General features: G+C 28.5%; 1 protein-coding gene across 3 annotated transcripts in view; it reads left to right on the forward strand.

Annotated features, from left to right (window-relative positions):
- The window catches only part of atos (atos homolog atossa), a 379,961-nt gene that overhangs the window by 327,866 nt on the left and 31,611 nt on the right, over positions 1-20,484 (forward strand). For all 3 annotated transcript variants that reach the window (XM_075363639.1, XM_075363640.1, XM_075363638.1), the window contains exons 7-10: positions 3,677-3,835; positions 5,302-5,602; positions 7,757-8,396; positions 20,137-20,327. In XM_075363639.1, coding sequence (XP_075219754.1) covers positions 3,677-3,835; positions 5,302-5,602; positions 7,757-8,396; positions 20,137-20,327 — 1,291 coding nt within the window. The remainder of the gene's footprint in view (positions 1-3,676; positions 3,836-5,301; positions 5,603-7,756; positions 8,397-20,136; positions 20,328-20,484) is intronic.

Below are 20,484 nucleotides of genomic sequence, written 5' to 3' on the forward strand. Positions count from 1 at the left end.
GAATAATAATTTATATACCAGTGTATTCTTTCAGTCTTTCATTCATACAATTAAAAACTTATCTAGTACTCGCACTAGTTATATGTATAAAAATTTTAATTCCATTTGAAGGTAATGGGAAGATAATTCATGTATCCATATCACTTACTGCTTGATTGTTCTTAGTAAATCATTTATGTTTCTTCTTTTACTTATGTAATATATTATATTAACAAAGTAATTAACGAAGATTTTAGAACTAGAAGAATTTAAAGTATCAATTAATATTTGGAAAATGTTATATTTGCTTTATCTTAAAATGATTCTTAGATTCATAATCATTATCAATATCATATGGTTATCAGCTCTGAGAGAGGTCCCTTGTGTCATATCCATCTCATTGTTCTCTACTAGCAGCTGAACTTTTAAGATCCTTATGGCTCACAGTTCTTCTCAATCATCCATGACGTTTACTCTTCATAGTTTTAATAATTTTTACTGTTTCTGGGTTCTCTTTTTTTTACATAGGGATGTTTGTATTGTTGATCAGCTCTTCTTCGTGATATATTATAACTCTATTACTCTTGTGTTATGTATTATAACAGTTTTTAAATAAATTTCAAATTCTTGTTTCAAAATTATTTTTGAAAATAAGTATTAAGGAAGTGAATAACAAAATAGATAGTGTGTCTTCCTGGAAGGTACAGTGTTTTTAAAAAATTTAATTTTGAGTTGAGTCAAGGGGATGAAGTGTTGAATTATGACATTTTTAAAATTATATTTTACCTTGAGACACATGTCAGTCTAATAAACTACCAAAATTAAATAGTTAAATTAAAAATACTTTATATGTACATGAATTGACCTGACACTAAAGAGTAAATAATAAAATGTGTCATACAAAATTAGATCATTATTCACAGTCTAAGTTATGAATAAAATATTAATCACATCTTAGTAGTATAGAAAAACACATGTGGAAGTGATGATAAATACAAAATTAATAATTTTGTATTCATTCTTCATCATTCATCATTCATCATTTTTTACGCAAAGATGTTGCTCTTCAAGAATCTTAAATTTCTTTATATCAGAACATCATAGCAAGAATGAAATGCGGCCTTACTGCATTTCATGCAAGTATGTGCACTTGCATATCCAGAACAAAGCATCATAGACTGACTCAGAAAACAGTCTATTAATCATAAGGGACCCCCATTATAAAGCTGCCACTAGTATAATTGTGAGTACCATTTCCAGAACTTTTTTGGCTTACTGTTTCAAAAGTTTGATTTATTTCTGGACAAACCTCAGATATGAGATAATTTTCTCAAATGGTATTCAGCACGCCAGGTAACAGTATAATGTTACAATATCATGCTAATGAATCATTATCAATAATTAATTATAGAACGTATTTAAGTAACTAATTCTGTGATCATATATTAAAGTAAAATTTTACATAGCAAAATTGTAAAAGGAAATCTTAGTGACTGCAGTCTAATAAAATGAAAAAAAAAATGGAAGCTAATGTATGGAATCAGAAACAGGGGCTGTAGATTTTTTCTCTATTTTAGAAGTCCAATTTATTAAATACTGTAATTTTAATTAAGAACAGAAGTTTAATAGTTGCTCCGATGATAAAGATGTTTTATTTTTACTTCTGTCACATATGTTTATAATCAATCTTGGTATATGTGAAAAATAATATTTTAAAGATGAAAATTACCAATTCATATCTATATATTTGAAATGAAAATTATCATTTATTTTTAAATGAAATATTTTATTGATTCTGAAGTAAATTCCTACCAAATTAACATATATACTCGTGTTTGTGTTTGTGTGTGTGTGTGTGTGTGTGTGTGTGTGTGTGTGTGTGTGTGTGTGTATGCACGCATCTTTATTTTGCTGTTAGGCCAACTATGGAACATGCAAATATCATTTCTTATGTTTTGTTTTTCTTTTCTCCCAATATTCTTTCATTCTTTCCGCATGTTTGCACTTTTTCTCTTCCAGCCATTTCACTTTGGTGAGATTGATTTACTTTTTCACTGTTTCAAACTCAACTTCATTTATTTTTGTTTGAATAGCTTTCTATCTTTAATTTCCTGTTCTTGGATGCCTATGTTCTTTCTTTGTTTGAGGTAGATGTCTATGGTTGCTCTTTTGTTCCCAGAGTTTAGTAAATATTTTTTTATTCTGTTTGTCTATTCCATACATGCAGCCCAGAAATCTATAATTAATTTGAAAAACCTGTTAATACTTTGGTTATGGGCAGGTCATCAACTACATACTGTTATATTGTAATTTTTTCACAATTCTCTGTGGAAATAAATATTAATCTGAAATAAAAATAATGTTAAATAACAAAACACCCATACATGGTAAGTACCTGGGGTTGTAGATTAGGGTAAGTATAACTTGTTTATATGTGAATGGACAAAATTTTCGCTAACTGGACAAAATGGCGGCCATTCAAAGATGTTCAAAATCAGTTTTTCAATTTTGTAGGCCAATGTGAACTTCCTAGCCGAAAAAGATCTGAATAAAAGTTGTAGGCATATACAGTACCTATAATTTAAGCCCTTAAATGTTGAATTTTGTTAATTAGTTACTACAAAAGTAATAAAAAACCATTAAAAATGGCTATTTCTGCAAAGCCACTGTTTATTGCAAAAATAACTGTTTTACTATTTTTTTTTTTTGTTTTAAAAGTTAGCCCTTGGAATTCCAGATTCAATGAGTGGTTACACAAAAAAATTGGTTTATTCCTTAATGAGATCCTGTAATTTGTTTATAAAAAGACTTTTCAGGCAACTGTAATTATTTTGGCTTTTAAGAATTTTTTTGTGTCCATTTCAAGTACAGTCTATTCTTCAGGACTTTTATTTTTATATGGTGAAAAGTTTTAAACTAAAAATTAATGTAAAACTTGTTTAAACTTCTTGAAATGGGCAAAAAATAGAGCGTGCTCGTGCATTAGTTGCAGAGGGTAAAGCGGTTCACTACCAATTTTTTGTGTAACCACTCACTGAATTTGGAATTTCAAGAGCTAACTTTTAAAACAATAAAAATAGTAAAAACATTATTTTTATAAAAAATATTGGCTTTGCAAAAATTGACCATTTCTAACAGTTTTTCGGATTTTTTCAGTAACTAATTAACAAAATTCACCATTTGAGGCTTAAATTATAGGCACTGCAAATGCCTACAACTTTTATTCAGAACTTTTTCACCTAGGAAGTTTACCTTGGCCTACAAAATTAAAAAAACTGATTTTCAACACCTTTGAACGGCCGCCATTTTGTCCAGTGAGCAAAACTTTTGTCCAGTCGCATATAAACAACTTTTACTTACCCTGATCTACAACCTACCCATGTACTTCCTTAAACTCTACTAATTTTTTAGCCAAAAAATCCCTATTGATTGGACTATAGAGGTTTATTATGGATATACAATTTGTGGCTACTTTATTTTAAAATAAAATAAGAAAAAAATTTAATAAGATTAGAATAGAAGTCAGTTAATAAAGGAAAGGGAACCAAACATTGCCAAGAAATGTTTTTATTACTTTTATGGATTTTTGAATCTATGTTTAGCAAAACAATTGAATTAATTAGCTTTATTTTTTAATGTTACTTATTTTTCCGTGGTTGCAAATTTTTGATGTTAATAAGTTAAATATTTTTTTTAGGAACAAACTGGAGAAGTAGCAGTTCACGACAACGAATTGGGCGACAGAATATGGCTGTTTCCAGTCGTCATCAGGATACCTCTTCAAATTCCTCGGTTCTTATTGACCAATTTAATGGTTGTCAAGTAAACAGGGAAACAACAATTCCAATTTTATCAGGTGTATATTTTACTTTTTCTTTGGAGATTAAACAGAAATAATTTCTCAATTTTTTACATTCAAGCAATATAGTTTTCCTTTCCGATTTCTTACAATCAATTCCCCAATAAATAATTTTCGTCTCATCACCATATTACATATATATTCTTGGCTCAAAGTAAATATGCAATGTTGGTTTATTTGTAGAATAAAATTTTATTTTACAACTTATAATATGTATTACTTTTTAAAAGTAAAAACCATTTATTTAAGAGAATAAAAATGTTATATTTCAAATAATTTATTCTTACAATTGTTCACTACCTTAATTTATTTTTCTATACCATCCAACTTTCACTGATTCATTAGGGCCATGAATAGGAGGCCTAGCTTTTTTCATTAGGCATTTTGGACACAATCTTGGCTTTTCGTGCAACCTCCTCCATCATAGGGAAAAGGATATCTTCTCAGGCATACAGCAACACTATCCCACTCTAAGCTCTAATAAAGTGGCTGCCCTGCTAGCCATCAAAAGGTCATAAGACCTAATATAGCGAGTATGTTTTATACCCACTAATTTGTCTGAATGGATGAAAGCTTGGTGCTCCCTTTATCTTTCAGTTCATTTGCAAGACCTTATGACCCTAAAAGGAGACACATCAGGAATATCAAAGTCTTGTTTTTCCTAATTTGTACAATGACTCTTCTTTAGCTCTAAAGGAATGATTGGAACAACTTTCATCCCAATTACCCTCAGCTGATACTAAGAAAATGTTCTTAATTACTCTTACAGCAAAATTAAGCACTTAGATTGATAAGTAATCAACAAATATTTTTGTTGGCTGAAATGTTTGCAACAAATATTTCTGTTGGCAATAATAGTCATGTGATAATAAATATTTATGATAATTATATGTTAAAAAAATAATTTACTAATGATTAAGGAAAGTAGTTATCATAGACGATACTCAATAAAATTGAATTGGAACACATTAAAATTGTTTTAAAACACCACAGGAAGTGAATGATTGTATCATTGCATTAAAATAGTGCAAAAAATATATCCAGTTGTGTACTTCTGAACATTTTCTAGTAAATACTATGTTTTTCTCAAATTATACACAATATAATCACATTTGTCTAGTTACATAAAATGAAAAGTGTATATTTGTAGTTTTGCTTTATTGAGTGTGTTACATCATCTCCTACATTTAAATATAGTGGCCAAATAAAAAAAAAAATACATATCAGAAAGGTTTTCCAATTCAAGAAATTTTAGAAAATGTATCGCAAAATTTCAACTACAGTCCTTAAATTCTATGTGTTGCAGTTGTGTGAAACAGTGAGTAATGGTTAAAATAAACAGTAATCCTTTGCTATTGCCAAGGATTTTATTATAAAATTTTACAGTATAGGTAAAACAAACCTAAAAATGTAAGTTTACAGAAGAAAGTGAATTAAATTAACTATTTAATTTTCTTTAATAGGTTTAGTTGATGATCGAATGCAAACTGGCTGTGATAGAGCTGGAAAACATCGTTGTAGTTGGGGCGAAGAGGAATTAGATTGTCCTACTGTACCAGGACCACGTCATCGTCGGCGCAGTCAAGCAAATAATCCAAATATTACCTCAGCACCTACAGTTACACCTGCAGCCTCTTGTGGAAATAATCATTTGGCTTCTGATTCTGGTGCAGCTAGTTCTCAAAATCAGCCACCATCTACAGGGAAAAAATTTAATTTTGAGTTGAGTCAAAGAGAAGTCGAGGAGGTTCTCACAGTTTTAAGGTAGAGTGAATTATTTATAATCTTTTAAAATATTCGTTAATGATAGAACTATCAAATATAGTTGTTTTTATTTCTTTTATTAAGAAAATGTGTACCTTATGCTCAGAATCTTCCAGTAAGCAATAAGCTGCAAGATAAAATATTATTATAATAAAAATATTTCATTAATCAATTATCGTAAAATTATAAGAAATCATGATTTGATCATTTAGATTTGTGAAACCTGAGGTACCTTTTATGCTTTAAATTTCAATTCTGAGGGATTGTATGTATTTTGTTTTATTAGCCATTTCCATGTAAACTGTGACATCTCTTTTAAGTATGTTGTGTGCACTTTGAACTTTACATTTTTAGATAATTATATTTAATTAGTTTAATTTATTTCATTGATTTTTCAGAATTAGTTGTTTTTTGGCACTAAAAAATGTCAAAATCAGACCATTAATAAGCTAAGGACTTAAGATGATATAAATTTTCAGAACTGTGTAGAAATACATTAAAAATAAATGTTACAGCAAACAAATTTACATAACTGAATGATGCAAAAGCAGTAACATAACTAGAATGAAGTGTCTAGAAATTACTATCATGTGTATGGTAATGTACAAAACAAAAAATCCTTGATAAAATATGAGTTGAAAGAGTATGTCAAAAAAAAAGAAAGAGTATCTATACATAGTGAACACAAACAAAATATTGTTACCAGGACATTTGACTAGAAAAAAAATCTTTAAGATTTTTTACCAGGACTGGAGCATTTGACTAGTAATTTATAAGATATGTTTGTAGGATTAAAAGTGTTAAAAATACTAAAAATGTAGTAGTAGTTTTTCTAACACTATTAGAACTATAACTACTGGATGATCTAAAGAATTTAGGAATAAAATTAAACTGTTCCTATCTTTCTCTCTCTGATCAACCATTCATAATTTACTGGGAAAATTAACCATACAAACTGATGACATCAAACAGAAAAATGCATGTATATTTGTGTATATTAACAGCATAACAATAATAGTTATAGGTAATCTGATCTGAGTTATCAATAGCTTCTGTAGACATTTAGCCATTCTCTAGAGTAATAAGCATTCCAAGTCAATCTTCTAGCAGAAGTGAGCAATGAAGTGATTTCCCATTGAGTTGAATATACTGTTGCGTGTTAGCATGTCAAACCCATTAAAATGCTGATGATTGTTAACCTTCACTCTATTCACCACAGAGACTGGCTATATAGTAAACATTATTACCTTAAAATTTTCACAACATTTTATATTTCTGGTAGGATTATCATAAATGATTTGAGTGTTGTTTTCTGCCCTTCCTAGTATTGTCACTAACATTCATAGTTGACATGTTTCGGGTACTCCAAAATGTTCTGCATCAACTATAGTGTTAGAGTGACAATGCTAGGAAGGGCAGAAAACAATACTCAAATCAGTCATTACCTTCCGAGAAAGCAATTTCGCGTTGGACCTCTTTTGTACCTCAGGCACTTTATATGCATTACAGCTCTAAGAAAAACTAGAACAATTAATGTAAAACAACTAATTAATGTGCCCCTGTTGTGAAATATACTTATTATATACTGTTACTACTCAATAGGAGAAAATAGACAAATTATACATTCAGTTCTTTTGAAGCATTCTTTTTTTAAATAAATTATATAAAAACACAATTTCTTACTTGCAAGTAATTATGTAAACACAATGTGTTATATTCCATATAAATATAACACTGTGTAATTTGTATCTATATATGTTTGATGTTAGCAGAATTCTGTTCTGTATGAAAGCTTTGCTTTCTTATGGTAGTCTACTTTTAATGTTTAGAAACAGAAACATTCTACAGCAAAGAATGTAGAGGAACTTACTAAAAGATCAAAAATGTTTATAGTGATAAAATTAATTTTAAATGAACTACTAATGAGTCCATTGATATGGACGTGATTATTATATAAATGTTCTGAATAAGTGAAAATATAATAATCATATGAGAAACAAAGATGATTCTAAGATCAAGGCAAAACTAATATTTTTTTAACTTTCAAAGAAAGCAGAAAATTAGTTACAGTAATTTTCTTTTATTTGCTGTGACTGTTAATATAGTAATCTCATTTCTATGTTTCTTTAATGGGTGAATCAATTTCTTTTACAGAACACGTACGCCATGTGGTTTTCAACAGAATTCAAGCAACAAATCAGAAAAAAACTCAAATAGTGATATTACTTCAAAAATTCAGCTACCTTGCACAAAATCGAAACAGCTTCCTTTACCAGATTCAAATTCTAGTGTGGTCGGTTTCATTTCTGAAGAGAAAAATTCAGCACCAGCCAAGTCAGATCTTTTGCTATCAGCAATTTTACGGACGAGTAAAAATGCAGAAAAGTGTTCAGTTAAAACCAAATTTGAAGAAGATACAAGTACAGTTGTTAAATCTTCTTTTGATCTCAATTATGATAAGAAAAAAACATGTGTTAATTCTAAAAAGATTTCCCCATTGCTATTAAGTGATAATTTTCGGACTTATGAAAATTCTGAATCAGAACCATGTGTTGATAGTACTGTAAATAATGATTTGTGGTCAGGTTTTCGGACTAATGATGTAGTGGATAGAACAAAAAGTGCTTTGTGTTCAATCGTTGATCGCTTTCGGACCAGACCTTGTGTTAAGAAGCAAATACCAGCTGAAGAGAAAGAGCAAACTCAAGAGGAAGTGATCGGTTCAGAAGATGTTAAGGAGTATGATTTGCAAGATGAAAGTAATATCTGTGATCTCAACAAGCAAAATCCAGAGGTATGATCACTATTTAAAACAAAAACATTTTAATGTTTTCCTTTCTTATTCCTATATTTAAACAACTAATGACCGATGAAAGAATTCATCAGATCTAAATAAAAATATAGTAAATTAAAAATTCTAACTTTTCAATACATTTGCATCTATGATTTTTTCTATTTTTATTATCTAAAAATAGTCATTAATTCCTGAAAAATAACAATATTCACTCCTGTAAAGGCCAGACAACAGAAATATACTCATTCTATAAGAAATGGTTATATGTTTCACTTCCAATTTTCAATTTATTAGCTTAAAAGTTTCTTAAAGATTGTCGATCTTAAAGACTTTTTGACTAATTTACATAAAATGAAATTCAAAGTTTCCTTTTATGAAATACAACATTAAAATTGTGTAAAATATCAAATTTACAACTTGTTTTCTAAACACATATTATATTATTACTTAATATTATTAAAAGTATTATAAATATTATTACTTAATAATATTATACTTATTAGTCAGTAATATTACTTAATAAATAAAACAACATTTTGTCATACTGATTTATGAATAATATTATTTGGTTGATGAGTTTTTAAACACTAAACATTAATTCTGAATTTTCTGCATGCTTTTTTAAAGTATATTTAAATAATATAATCGCTTTTTAAAATAAAATTATTGTAATTTATAATCCTGCTTTGATCAAGGTTTTCTTTCATTGATGCTTATGGACAATTGCTGTAGCCATTTATTTTGTTATCCTTTGAGTATGAAATGCTCCCCACACTCCTGAAGTGATCTTTAAAATATATAGTTATTTATTAATCTGATTAGTATATTTATTTACTAAATTGTCATTTCTGTATTGTTATTATATATTTATTTTTTTTTTATGTGATATCAATAATCATTAGGCAGCAAATGACAACAGAATGCTAGAAAATTGCTTCCACTGCTTTTTTACTTCAGTGATCTAGAACAACTACTTGACTAAACATGGCCTCTACCAATAAAATTTTGTATCCTAACTTCACATCCTAAAGATTACAGGTTGTTATTTTCTGAGATACTCTAGTTATTGTGAACTCCAGTTAATAATAATAATAGTGTGTCTTTATTTCCAGTAATAAGCTTTCGTTGAAAAGATACAGCAGTAATCATTAAAGAAAAGATAAATATAGATTATAATATACATTAAACAATTATTTAATAATAATATTAAATAAACTTTCAGTTGTTGAATACAATCAATAAATAAATGTTAACAACAAAACCCTTATACCAACACACGAATTAGCATGACAAAAAGTCATCTGCCAGATTACCTCTGCATAGTCGACTGGTACCTGTTGGTTCTAATCTTTAAATTTTACTAAACAAATGAAATTAATATTATCTTTCAAACAAACAATCTATTAATTTTATTAATAATCAAATAACAATTAATTTAAAAAAAATAATAACCAATTTAATAATTAAATTAACAATTATATAGTTCTCCCCTCCCCGTACCTCAATACTGATCCCCCAGTCAGCCTTCTTTTTTTTTTTAAAGATACAAAATAAAAATAGAATAAAAGTAAGGATGGAAGTCAAAGTGCTTTTAATTCTGTCTTATTTATTCCAATAAGTATTTTATCAAAATAATTTTTTTTCTATTATTTATTTTACTTTCCCTTCCATTTTTCCTTTACTTAGTATTTATTTAATAAATGAATTCAGCAAGCTTACAATTAATAAATAAACTCTGCAACTAATCAATTTCGATATCTTGCTTCCCGGAAATATCCCTCCAGTGTTTTCCAGTTATTACCATTCAAATAATCAATTACTTCATCATATTCAACCTGTTAAAATCAAACCATTTTCTTCTAATTTCATTTAACACTGGGCAAATACCTATAAAATGTTCAAAACAATCTACCACACCAAGGTTGCATAGTGCACACTGACGTCTGTTTTCTTCCCTATTAGATATTTATTTAGACCAAGTAGCTCATATCGCATTCTAAATATGGTACTCATATGATATATGTCTTGTTGCCAAGATTAAATATCAGCTGTAGATAGAAAATGTTACTCAGCTCGCTGTGTTCTATCCAGCCACAAGGCCCACAAATTTTCTGCCATTTTTCCCATTATATAATTTAGTTGATCCCTCCAACATTCCCAGTTATTAGACAGTGGTCATCGAAATTTATTTTCTAACTCCTTCCAATATTTAAACCTCTCTTATTACTGTTAACTCAGCTAATTTCTTGGGCAATCTCTGATTAGGTAATTTCAAGACTTGTAAAACATAGTTAACAAGAAATTCCAAGAAAAAAATTACAATAACTGCATACCAGTTTCCAAATAGATGGCATAATTTGCCATACTTGAGGGAATTCCAAAAAGTTTTAGAGAGCAGATCTCTGGAAAATTTCTAAATCCTCTTTCTAAATTGTTTTATAACCCCAAAGTTGTGCTCTGTAACCTACTATCACTCTACATATGACACAATATTCTGCCCATTTAGCTGAGATGGGTATTTTGTTTTTCACTTGGAAATTTCCCCAGACTTTATTTAATACAAACTTTGCTACTGATACCCTTTCCCTTATATGTGTCTTTCAAGCCAACAATGGTTTAATGTAATTCCTAAGTATTTGTAACTAGTTACAACATCAATTCACTCCCCACCCCACCACTATTTTTCCTTACTACCCTGTTTTCTCCCTTTTCTAAAAAAACATTATCTTTGACTTATTTAGATTAATTGGCAACCCCACAAGTTACAATAATTTTTGAAGTTATTAGTTATTCTTTGCAGACCTTTGGGGGTCAGATGACAGAAGTACAATATCATATATGTACAGCAACACTGTTACAGTCAACTGACCAACAAACACTTCTCCACCCAACTCATTGTGTAGCTCATTTAAAAACAGAGAAAAAAGAAGGGGTAAACAACCCTGTTGTATGCCATTAAAAGTTTTAAATTCAGACATTAAACTCTCACTGCACTGTACCTGCGATTTTGTATGCTTATAAAATTGTTTCAAAAGAACTCCAGTTATTAAGTTGCAAGGAATAAATTTAATGTCTTAACCAGAACTTGTTTGTTACCTTAATATTTTAACTTAACTGGATAACAATTTTTATTTTTCTCATTTGTTGATTTGGAATTAGATTTAGATTTTAGGAGTCGGAGGCCCAACTGAGGCACTTTGGTCACCAGTAAGACTATGTGCAATGCTCAGGTAGGAAACAAGGGCCTGTGGACAGTCTTACAGGCAGACTTGCCACTCCACTGAGTCCCTACAAAGAAGTGATTGTTCCACTGGCTATTGGAAGTTACTTTAATGGTTCCAGAAATGCAACCAGGATGGTGGCTGAAAGTTCCCATTTATCTATTGATAAAAAAGGGATGAAGTTGAACTCATCTTGAATCCACTTTTTGCTCTGCAATTTTATGGCTAGTATTTCTTCAACACTCCTAACATTAATTCCTAATTTTTGTAATAGTTGTTTGCCAGTTGACCTGTACAACCTCATCAGTTTTTGAAATTTTGTCAAGGGTATCAGATGTGAGGATAAAAAAGAGTCCAAGATAAATTTTCTTAAGTGTACATTTTAGCCATGATAAACATTCATTTCAAACCATGTATGAAATCTATAAAAATTTCAAAATACTTGTCTGTTTTTATAGAAGAATTTTGTAATAATTCTTTGTGCAATAGTACTGGCACTTGTTTAAACATTGTAACAGTCACTGACTGATAAACTGGGAGAAGTTGATACAGCTACTGCCTAGACTAGATTATCCCTAGGCTCTGTCATCTTGTCATGATCTCTGAACTCTATGCATCCTATACCATCTACCAGTAGAATCTTTTTTCAACACTGTCCCTATCTTCCCCTTTTTTCAGTCTATCTTTAATTTTATTGCAATCTTAGCTTTTGATAATCTTTCCCAAGTTGTTTTTGTAACAGGTCCATATACCATAAAAATTAATTTTCTCAATTTCTTTTATCCTCCCTTGCTTCAGATCTTCTTCCATACTTTGCATGGTGTCTCATTTTGTTTTCCATTTAATTTCTGTGAGGAATTCCATTTCTCGTGCTTAAAACATGTTCGTTTCCTAAAATTTTCCATACTTCTGTTGCTTGTATGTTACCATATTGTCATTTTAATTCTCTAATTTAATTATGCTAATGTTTCACAGCTGGGTGTCTCTGCTGTTAATTAAATAACAAATTCCTTTAAGCTACTATGCCATATTTATTTGTCTTCTATATTTCTACTGGATTAATCCATGCATTATTTCATATATTTTCTTTTATAACTTTTAACCACACAGTTATAAATAATGTATATCATGTGTGATAACAAATGTTGAAGTCGTGTCAGCATATATTTTGTTTGTTTATTTTTTTAGTTCATTATTATCTCCTTGTGTGTTGTATATTGTATGTCCAACAAAATGGGTTTAGTTTTGCATTTGAATGTTTTTCTGTTGAATTTTTTTACCAAAACAGGTAATATAAAACAATGATTTTGATGGATTTGATTTGTATTAAAATGGTATTTGGACAAATGAAGCTGAGTATGTGTGAACTAACCTTAAAAATATCCCTTATACTATTATTTGCACTTATTTTAACTTTTTCAAGAATAATTTTATAAAATTTGTCTCAATAAAATGCATGTCTTGAAAAACTGGATTAAACATTAAATATTTCAAAATTATAATTTTTCACTAGTTTTTTAATTTCTTTAGCACATAAAACTATGTAAAATTTTATTTAATTTTGAATAATTTCGTATAAATTAACATAGATGTCATATATCACAAATTATAATAAATAATACTTTGTCACATAAATGAGACAAAAATACACATCTATGTATTTCTTATTTTGAACTGTTTTAAACTGCAATAGTCTTAGTTTCTTTAATAATTCATTAAATTATTGACTAAAGCACTAAAATACGTATTAAATATAAAATGTCTCATTTAATTTTTTTTAAGTTCAACACCATTAACTTTGAAATTGTATGATTATGTTATATTAATTACAAAAATATATACACATTTATTTTTTCCAAAATATTTAATGATTACTGTACCTTAGAAAAGGTTATTATGATAAAAAGGTTCTCTGTAAGCTGAATCTACTTTATTGGTCTTACAGTTAACTGAAAGAAACACAATTTTACATTAGATTATTGCAAATATTTTTGTCATATTATTGTTTTGTAAATTAGAAATAATTATTAATAGAATAAACTCAGTGAAGACATTAAAATAAATACCAGATTAATATAGATGTAGTACATTTATTATTATTATTATTTTTTTTTTTTTTTAATTTGTCAGAAGTTAAAAAGTAGGTAGCATGTGATATTCTCTTACCTTATCCATGCTACATTTTTTAAGTTTATGATATGATAAAGTATAATGAGTGAAACACTAAATTTAATTATTTTCCTCATTATTATGTAAAGTACCTTTTATTTTTATTGTATTTCTGTTTTATTAAAGTTTATATGTTATTTTATTTTAAACATTACTTTTCTAGTAATATATTTTGATTCTGAATATAAATATTTAAATTTAATTCTGTTTTCAATATATTCTATATAAGTTTTCATTAAGAACAAACTGGTAAAAAACAAAATATTTACATTTAGTCTTGGCAATATAAGTTTCATGTCATGTAATAAATTACAAGTACCTACCTCTTTTCTAATGAAATCTAATTAATTTCTACCTTACAATTATGTATGAATCAGCGGCAGATTTTTTTTATGTAAAGAAAGAAAATTTACTTGTTATAAAACATGACAGTTTTTTATAATATATATATACATATATAAATTTCAGACCTGTTTAAGATTGTAAACTGCATCCTTTACAACATGATGATTCCATAACATATAGATCATCTTAGCAAATACCATTTTGAAAGGATGTGAAGTAAGGATATAATGGCAAAGTAATGTTTAATAAATTAGTTCACAATAAATCACCAAAGTTGAACACTCTTTATGTAGTTCCACTGTATGTTTGTACGATTTTTTAGTCACTAATGACCAAGCAGTGAATACAACTTGATAATTATTTTTTTAAAGATAGTATAAGTACTGTTACTTGCCAAATAGTTTTACAAAAATATTTTTTTATACAATATTTTTTTGGAATTCGTGTAGTTTTATAAAAGTAAGTTGAAGTAATCTTGACTCACTTTCTAAATATCTAGAATATGTTATTCCAGTCCTGTCTTTCATTTTGTTGCTTTGATATTAATAATGACCATCTTAAAATGGTCAAGAAGCTAGTTTAGTATATGGACATTTATTCATAGTGTTATGCCATTAGGACAGGTTATGTCATGACTGCTGTTCTTCACCTTGTTCTATTCTTGGCTAATCAATTTGTTTCAGCAGATTTTCCCTTTTTCATAATCCCATCCATCATATGAAATTTCTTCCTTTCCGCTCATTCATCTTCTATTACATCTACTAATAAACAACTTCCTCTTATACAGTGTCCTAGCCAGTTCCTTTTCCTATATTCAGCCACATTTAGCATTTTCCTGTTATCTCAGATTCTCCTTAACACTTCCTCATTTGTTACATGGTCTTTCCATCTGACATTTATCATTCTGCACTACATCCACAACTCAAAAGCCTCAATTCATTTTCTGTCTACCTTTTTCATTGTCTGAGTTTCAGCTCCGTAGAACATCACACTCCAAATAAAACATCTCATTAATCTCTTCCTTAACACAAAGTTTAACTTTCCACCCAGCATTCTTCCCTTCTTATTAATTGCTTGCTTACTTCTTGATATTCTTGTTTTAATTTCTGCTGTGGAAGTAAAGTCATCAGTTATAAAGCTTCCTAAGTAATGAAATTTCTTCACCTTTTCTAAAACTTATCCTATCTTAACTCAATCCTAACTTAACTTCTTATCTTACTCTCAATCCTCTCCTCTTTTCTACCTAATACCACACATTTTTTTTCTTCTTGTTGATCCTCATACCTTGAATTTCACAACTTTTATTTAAGTCATCAGACATTTCAATTAATTTACTTGGTCTCTCTGCCAGTATCACCATATCAGCAAAACATGTACATTATATTCTTCTTCCATTGATCTTTATTCCTCTCTTCCCATTCAGACCGCATTTAATTATTTCTTCCAGTATATACTAATCTTATATACTATCCAGTCCCTATTCTTCCTGTTATTTCGTCTCCTACCCTCACTTTTATTCTCTGGTTATAGTACAGCTCTTTTATTGGCGCCTCTCTTTCCAGTCAATTTTCTTCTTTTTCAAAATTAACAATAATTTATCCCATCTAACTCAAAGTCTTTTCTAGGTCAAAAAATGCAACATACACCGTCTGCCTCCTTTCCATGTATCTCTCACCCATTAATCTTAGCAGCCCTATAGCGTCCCTTGTTCCAACAGCTCTTCTAAACCCATATACTGTTCTTTGTCAGTACTGCTATCCAGATAGTACAGTATACTATTTGACCAAAGTCAAATAATATACTGTATTATGTTTGTTTATAAGCATTTTTGTTGAATTAAGTTTTTGTAAATGCTATACTGGCTAAGTGTATTGGTTAAGTATTTAGTTAATGACGGTTTACAGAATTTTCTTATTGTAGTTTTTATGTTTGTATGTGTGTGTTTTATTCTTATCAAATAGACACTTATCCAAAAAAAAAGACGAACACATTTTCAAAAGATATAGAAAACCTACCACAATGACGTGTTCATCTATAACATGACTCAAACGTGTAATTTTTTCATATGTACATCATCCACTATACACACTTATGTCATCTGGTGATTGTATTAGAAAACTTGACTCGATAAAATGAAGAACAGAAAACAAAACACTTAAAACAAAAAACAACTAACTATATGACAACCAATATTCACGTAAGATTATCAGAAGTTTTAGAAAAGAAGATTATTTTTTTCCTTACAAAAACCACATTAAAAACAAACAAAATCACAGAATGTAATACAATAACCCAATAATTTATACATTAAATTGCATTGACTATGCTGATACATGCAATATCTTAAGAATACATACATCTTAATCAGTGTTTACACCTATATGTTTTAGTTTTTGTAAAAAATTGCATTTATCTGGTATTCCTTGTGTGTAATTATAATCCTACTGAAATATAAAGGTAATAAAGAACCTTATAGAAACTGAACATGCTTATAAGATATTAACCACAACATGCAAATTTTTCACATAACATTAAAAGTCAACTCTACTTTTCAGTACAAGATTTTCAAATTCACTGAATTTGATGGAAGCAATAAATAAATGCAGGATAAATCAAATCTATTATTTAACTTTATCTTAAATCAATCTTATAACCACTTTATGATAACTGTCATTAACAATATATTATCTGTAAGAACACTGAGGAAAGGACTTTATTGTGGTCCTGAAAAGATCATTTGGAAGTTTATTTCTCATGACAAGACCACAAGTCATCATTATTTTATAAAATTTTAAATTTCACAAGTTCTTTTTTTTATTCAAGTATTTTTATGTTTGTTGAAAAAGCTTTTTTTTTTTAATTTTCGGGTATCTTAATTATGAAATGTTAAATAAGGTGCATAGAAGGTATATAATAGACAGCTCCTGTGGGGAAGTGTTTTACTTATCAATATTTGTAACAATTTCTATCATTTTCAATAATTATTCAGAATATACACTTCCTTTCCTTGAATTAAACCAAATAATATGAATATAGTATTGTAACAATATTGAGTTATAGTGTAAATAAAAAGTGTCACCGACCTAGATACAAATTTGATGTTCTTATTATTACTATTTTCATGGATTTATCCATGTGGAACCTGTTAAAAGTTTATCAGTTTCCTTCTGTAAACTTATAATTAATATTAGTGCATATGAAGAATTCTTATCCTAAAAACATGATGGTTCCATTACATCTAGGATTTCTCATATAGTTAGTGTCCTAAAAATTAATAATAAAAAGAATATACTAAATGTAAATAAATTGAAATAAAAAGTAATACCTATGTAGAAATAATTCTGAAAGATCTGTTACCTTGCATCCCTTAGAAAGAACCTACCATTGATGCTAGAACATGACATTTTTTAATTGCTTTCAGAATTTTTAATAGTGGTTTGAAATTATATATAAAAACACTATATTTAAACATACAGATGGTTTATGAAATATAAAATAGTGCAGTAGATCCAATTTACATATCCTATATCCCTGAATATAATCGTCTAAGTTACAAATCAAATTTTTCATTAAAAAGGAAGTATTTTAAAATTAAAGAAATATTCACTTTATAGCTGAATTTGAACTTGTGTGACTAATGTACAACTAAGAATATTGTGTTGTAGGAATGTACAGCAATAGGAAGCTAAGCCAATTATTAAAAACACAAAAAGCATACATTTGTTAGGTTGTTCCTATAATTATATCCCAACTGCAAGACTTCATACATGATACATATATAAGCTGTATCGTTAGTCCATATTACTCCTGTTCATTCAATATAATAATACGTAAGGATGATACACCTCTTATTATCTACCTATATTGTCACTTACAATAGAAATATATACATGACATTCACATAAGTATGAGAATACAGATCATTATTGATGTCCATTTTTGTAAATCTATGCTATAATTTAATTACTCATTCAATATTTTTTTATTATACAATTGATTTTTTTTTTTGATTGGAGTTATATTATTATGAAATACAATTCTTCTTTTAATGCATAAGTTGTAGATTTTGCAAATTTAAAAACAATAATGAAACAGAATGTAAATTTGGAGTTAGTAAAAGTACTGTGTTTGTATGAATTGGAGAAACGTGCAGGAAATTGAATACATAGGAATTGATTATGTAACATTACATTATTACACATGCTATTCATCCATAACCACTGAAATAAGCAGTTGATACCCCAAAAACATAGACAATTTATTTGTGATTTATAAAAATAGTTATTTATATAAAGATTTATCAATAAATTGTTCATCCTCTTTTCTTTTTAATAAAAATTATACATGAAATTTGTGATCTGAACAAATACAAGAAATTTGCTGTTCATGAAATTTGTGATCAGTATGGTAAAACCTAATAACACTTTCTAAAATTCTTAAATAACTTTTTTAATGGTTAATTTTTAAAACAAGAGGAAATTGTATATCTGGAAGATTTTCCGCAATTACGAGGGAACTGAAATGTAATGCACATTGTAACATAATAGGAGAACAAAATGTCACACAAAGCAACATGTGTTGTCATCTTGTAGTTTTATTCCTCTACAACTATGATTCCAATATCACTAATCCATTTGCTCTCATTTTCTGTCAGTTGTCATAGTTATAAAATTGAGTACGCCAGCTATGTCAGTGCATCTAAAACGTTATCATGATGGAGGAAGTGACTTCCTTTTCAAAATTGTGATGGGAGATGAAAGTGTAGTGTATCATTACACTGAGAAGAAAAATAGCAGAGCATGGAATAATGGTTCTATGGTTCACTTCAAATAAAAAAAATCAAAACAACTCTAAAACACTGGCTGATTACTTGGAAGCTGGGTTGACTGCAAATTCTGTGATATATATATAATATATATAATAATATAATATATATAATATATAATATATTATATATAATATATGAATAATGTAATATATAATTATATAATAATATAATATATATAATATATAATATATTATATATAATATATGATATATATATATATTTATATATATATAGAGGCATTAAAACGTTTTTGGAGACCTGTGGGTTTGTTTCACAATGCATAGATTTGATGTTTTTGCAGCATGATAATACTCAGCCACACACACAACACTGAAGCTATTGTGAAAATGAAATTGGAAGCTGTTCCACACTCTCCACACTCACCAATTTGGTGTTCTATGACGTTCACTTCTTTCCGCAGTTAAAGAGGATTGTTCATTTCATCATGGATGATGAACTGAAAGACACAGTAAAGTCATGAGTCGATGAAAGATAGGTAGCATTCTTCATTGACAGAATGAGAACTTGCACTGTTGGGAGAAATGTGTAACTGCAAGTGGTGATTATACAGAAAATAAATTTAAGTTTTTGTAATAAATAAAATTTACTTTTATGTCATGTCTGTTTCATTTGACTATTTCTTTTCATTTGTGAGTTATGAGCAACTGTGTACATTACATTTCAGCTACCTTTCATAATTATACAGCTTCTTCAGTGGAGTGAACACCATCACCAGTTCATTAACACTTATCACCTCCACTGATGGAGCCATATAATTAACTTTGAAATCATTTTTTCAAATAATTCATTTATATTTTCGAAAGTGAGTTGTTAAAACAAATTTTATATCTTATATCTTTATTTAAGTAAGTAATAATAACAAAGAAAAGTAGCATATTTGATTTAATTTAAGCTCTGGCAAACAAGTTGAACCCTTTATTTTAATTTTATTTTTTGGTTTTGAAATTTTGATTTGTTCACTGAAATTTACAATGCTTGTTTTTTAGAAGTGGAAAAAATTTCTATTTAAATCAAAGGACTGTGGTATTAAAAATTTTTAGGGAGGTTATTTATAATAGTTAAGCTACATATTATTGTTGTATGGTTAGTAAACTTAGGATTTAAATTTGCATTCCATTTAGTACATGTGCTGAGATTAATCCAATTTATTTGGTAGGTGTGTGTTTCACGCATCATACCGACAGCACTTGATAAAGCAAAGTTCAGACAATCACTTGATTCTGCTGCTTCTATGGTATTTCATTGGCGGACTGGATTGCCTCTTACATCTAGCCCTGCTCCTCTTCGTAGAGCTTCACAAAGATTTGATTTTGACAGCTCGATCAATTGTGTTTCAGCAATAAGAAGGTGTGTTAAAATGATTTTCTGTTTTTACAGTTTATTTATAAATCCAACTTAAATGACATTTTATTTTTTTAATCATGACTATTTTATTTTTAATGAGAATGTATTTAAAAGGTAAGTATCTATGTCTAAGGATGTGTTTCATGTGGATGGGGAATTG

The sequence above is a fragment of the Lycorma delicatula genome, chromosome 4 (genome assembly GCF_047948215.1).
Source record: "Lycorma delicatula isolate Av1 chromosome 4, ASM4794821v1, whole genome shotgun sequence".
NCBI lineage: Eukaryota > Metazoa > Arthropoda > Insecta > Hemiptera > Fulgoridae > Lycorma > Lycorma delicatula.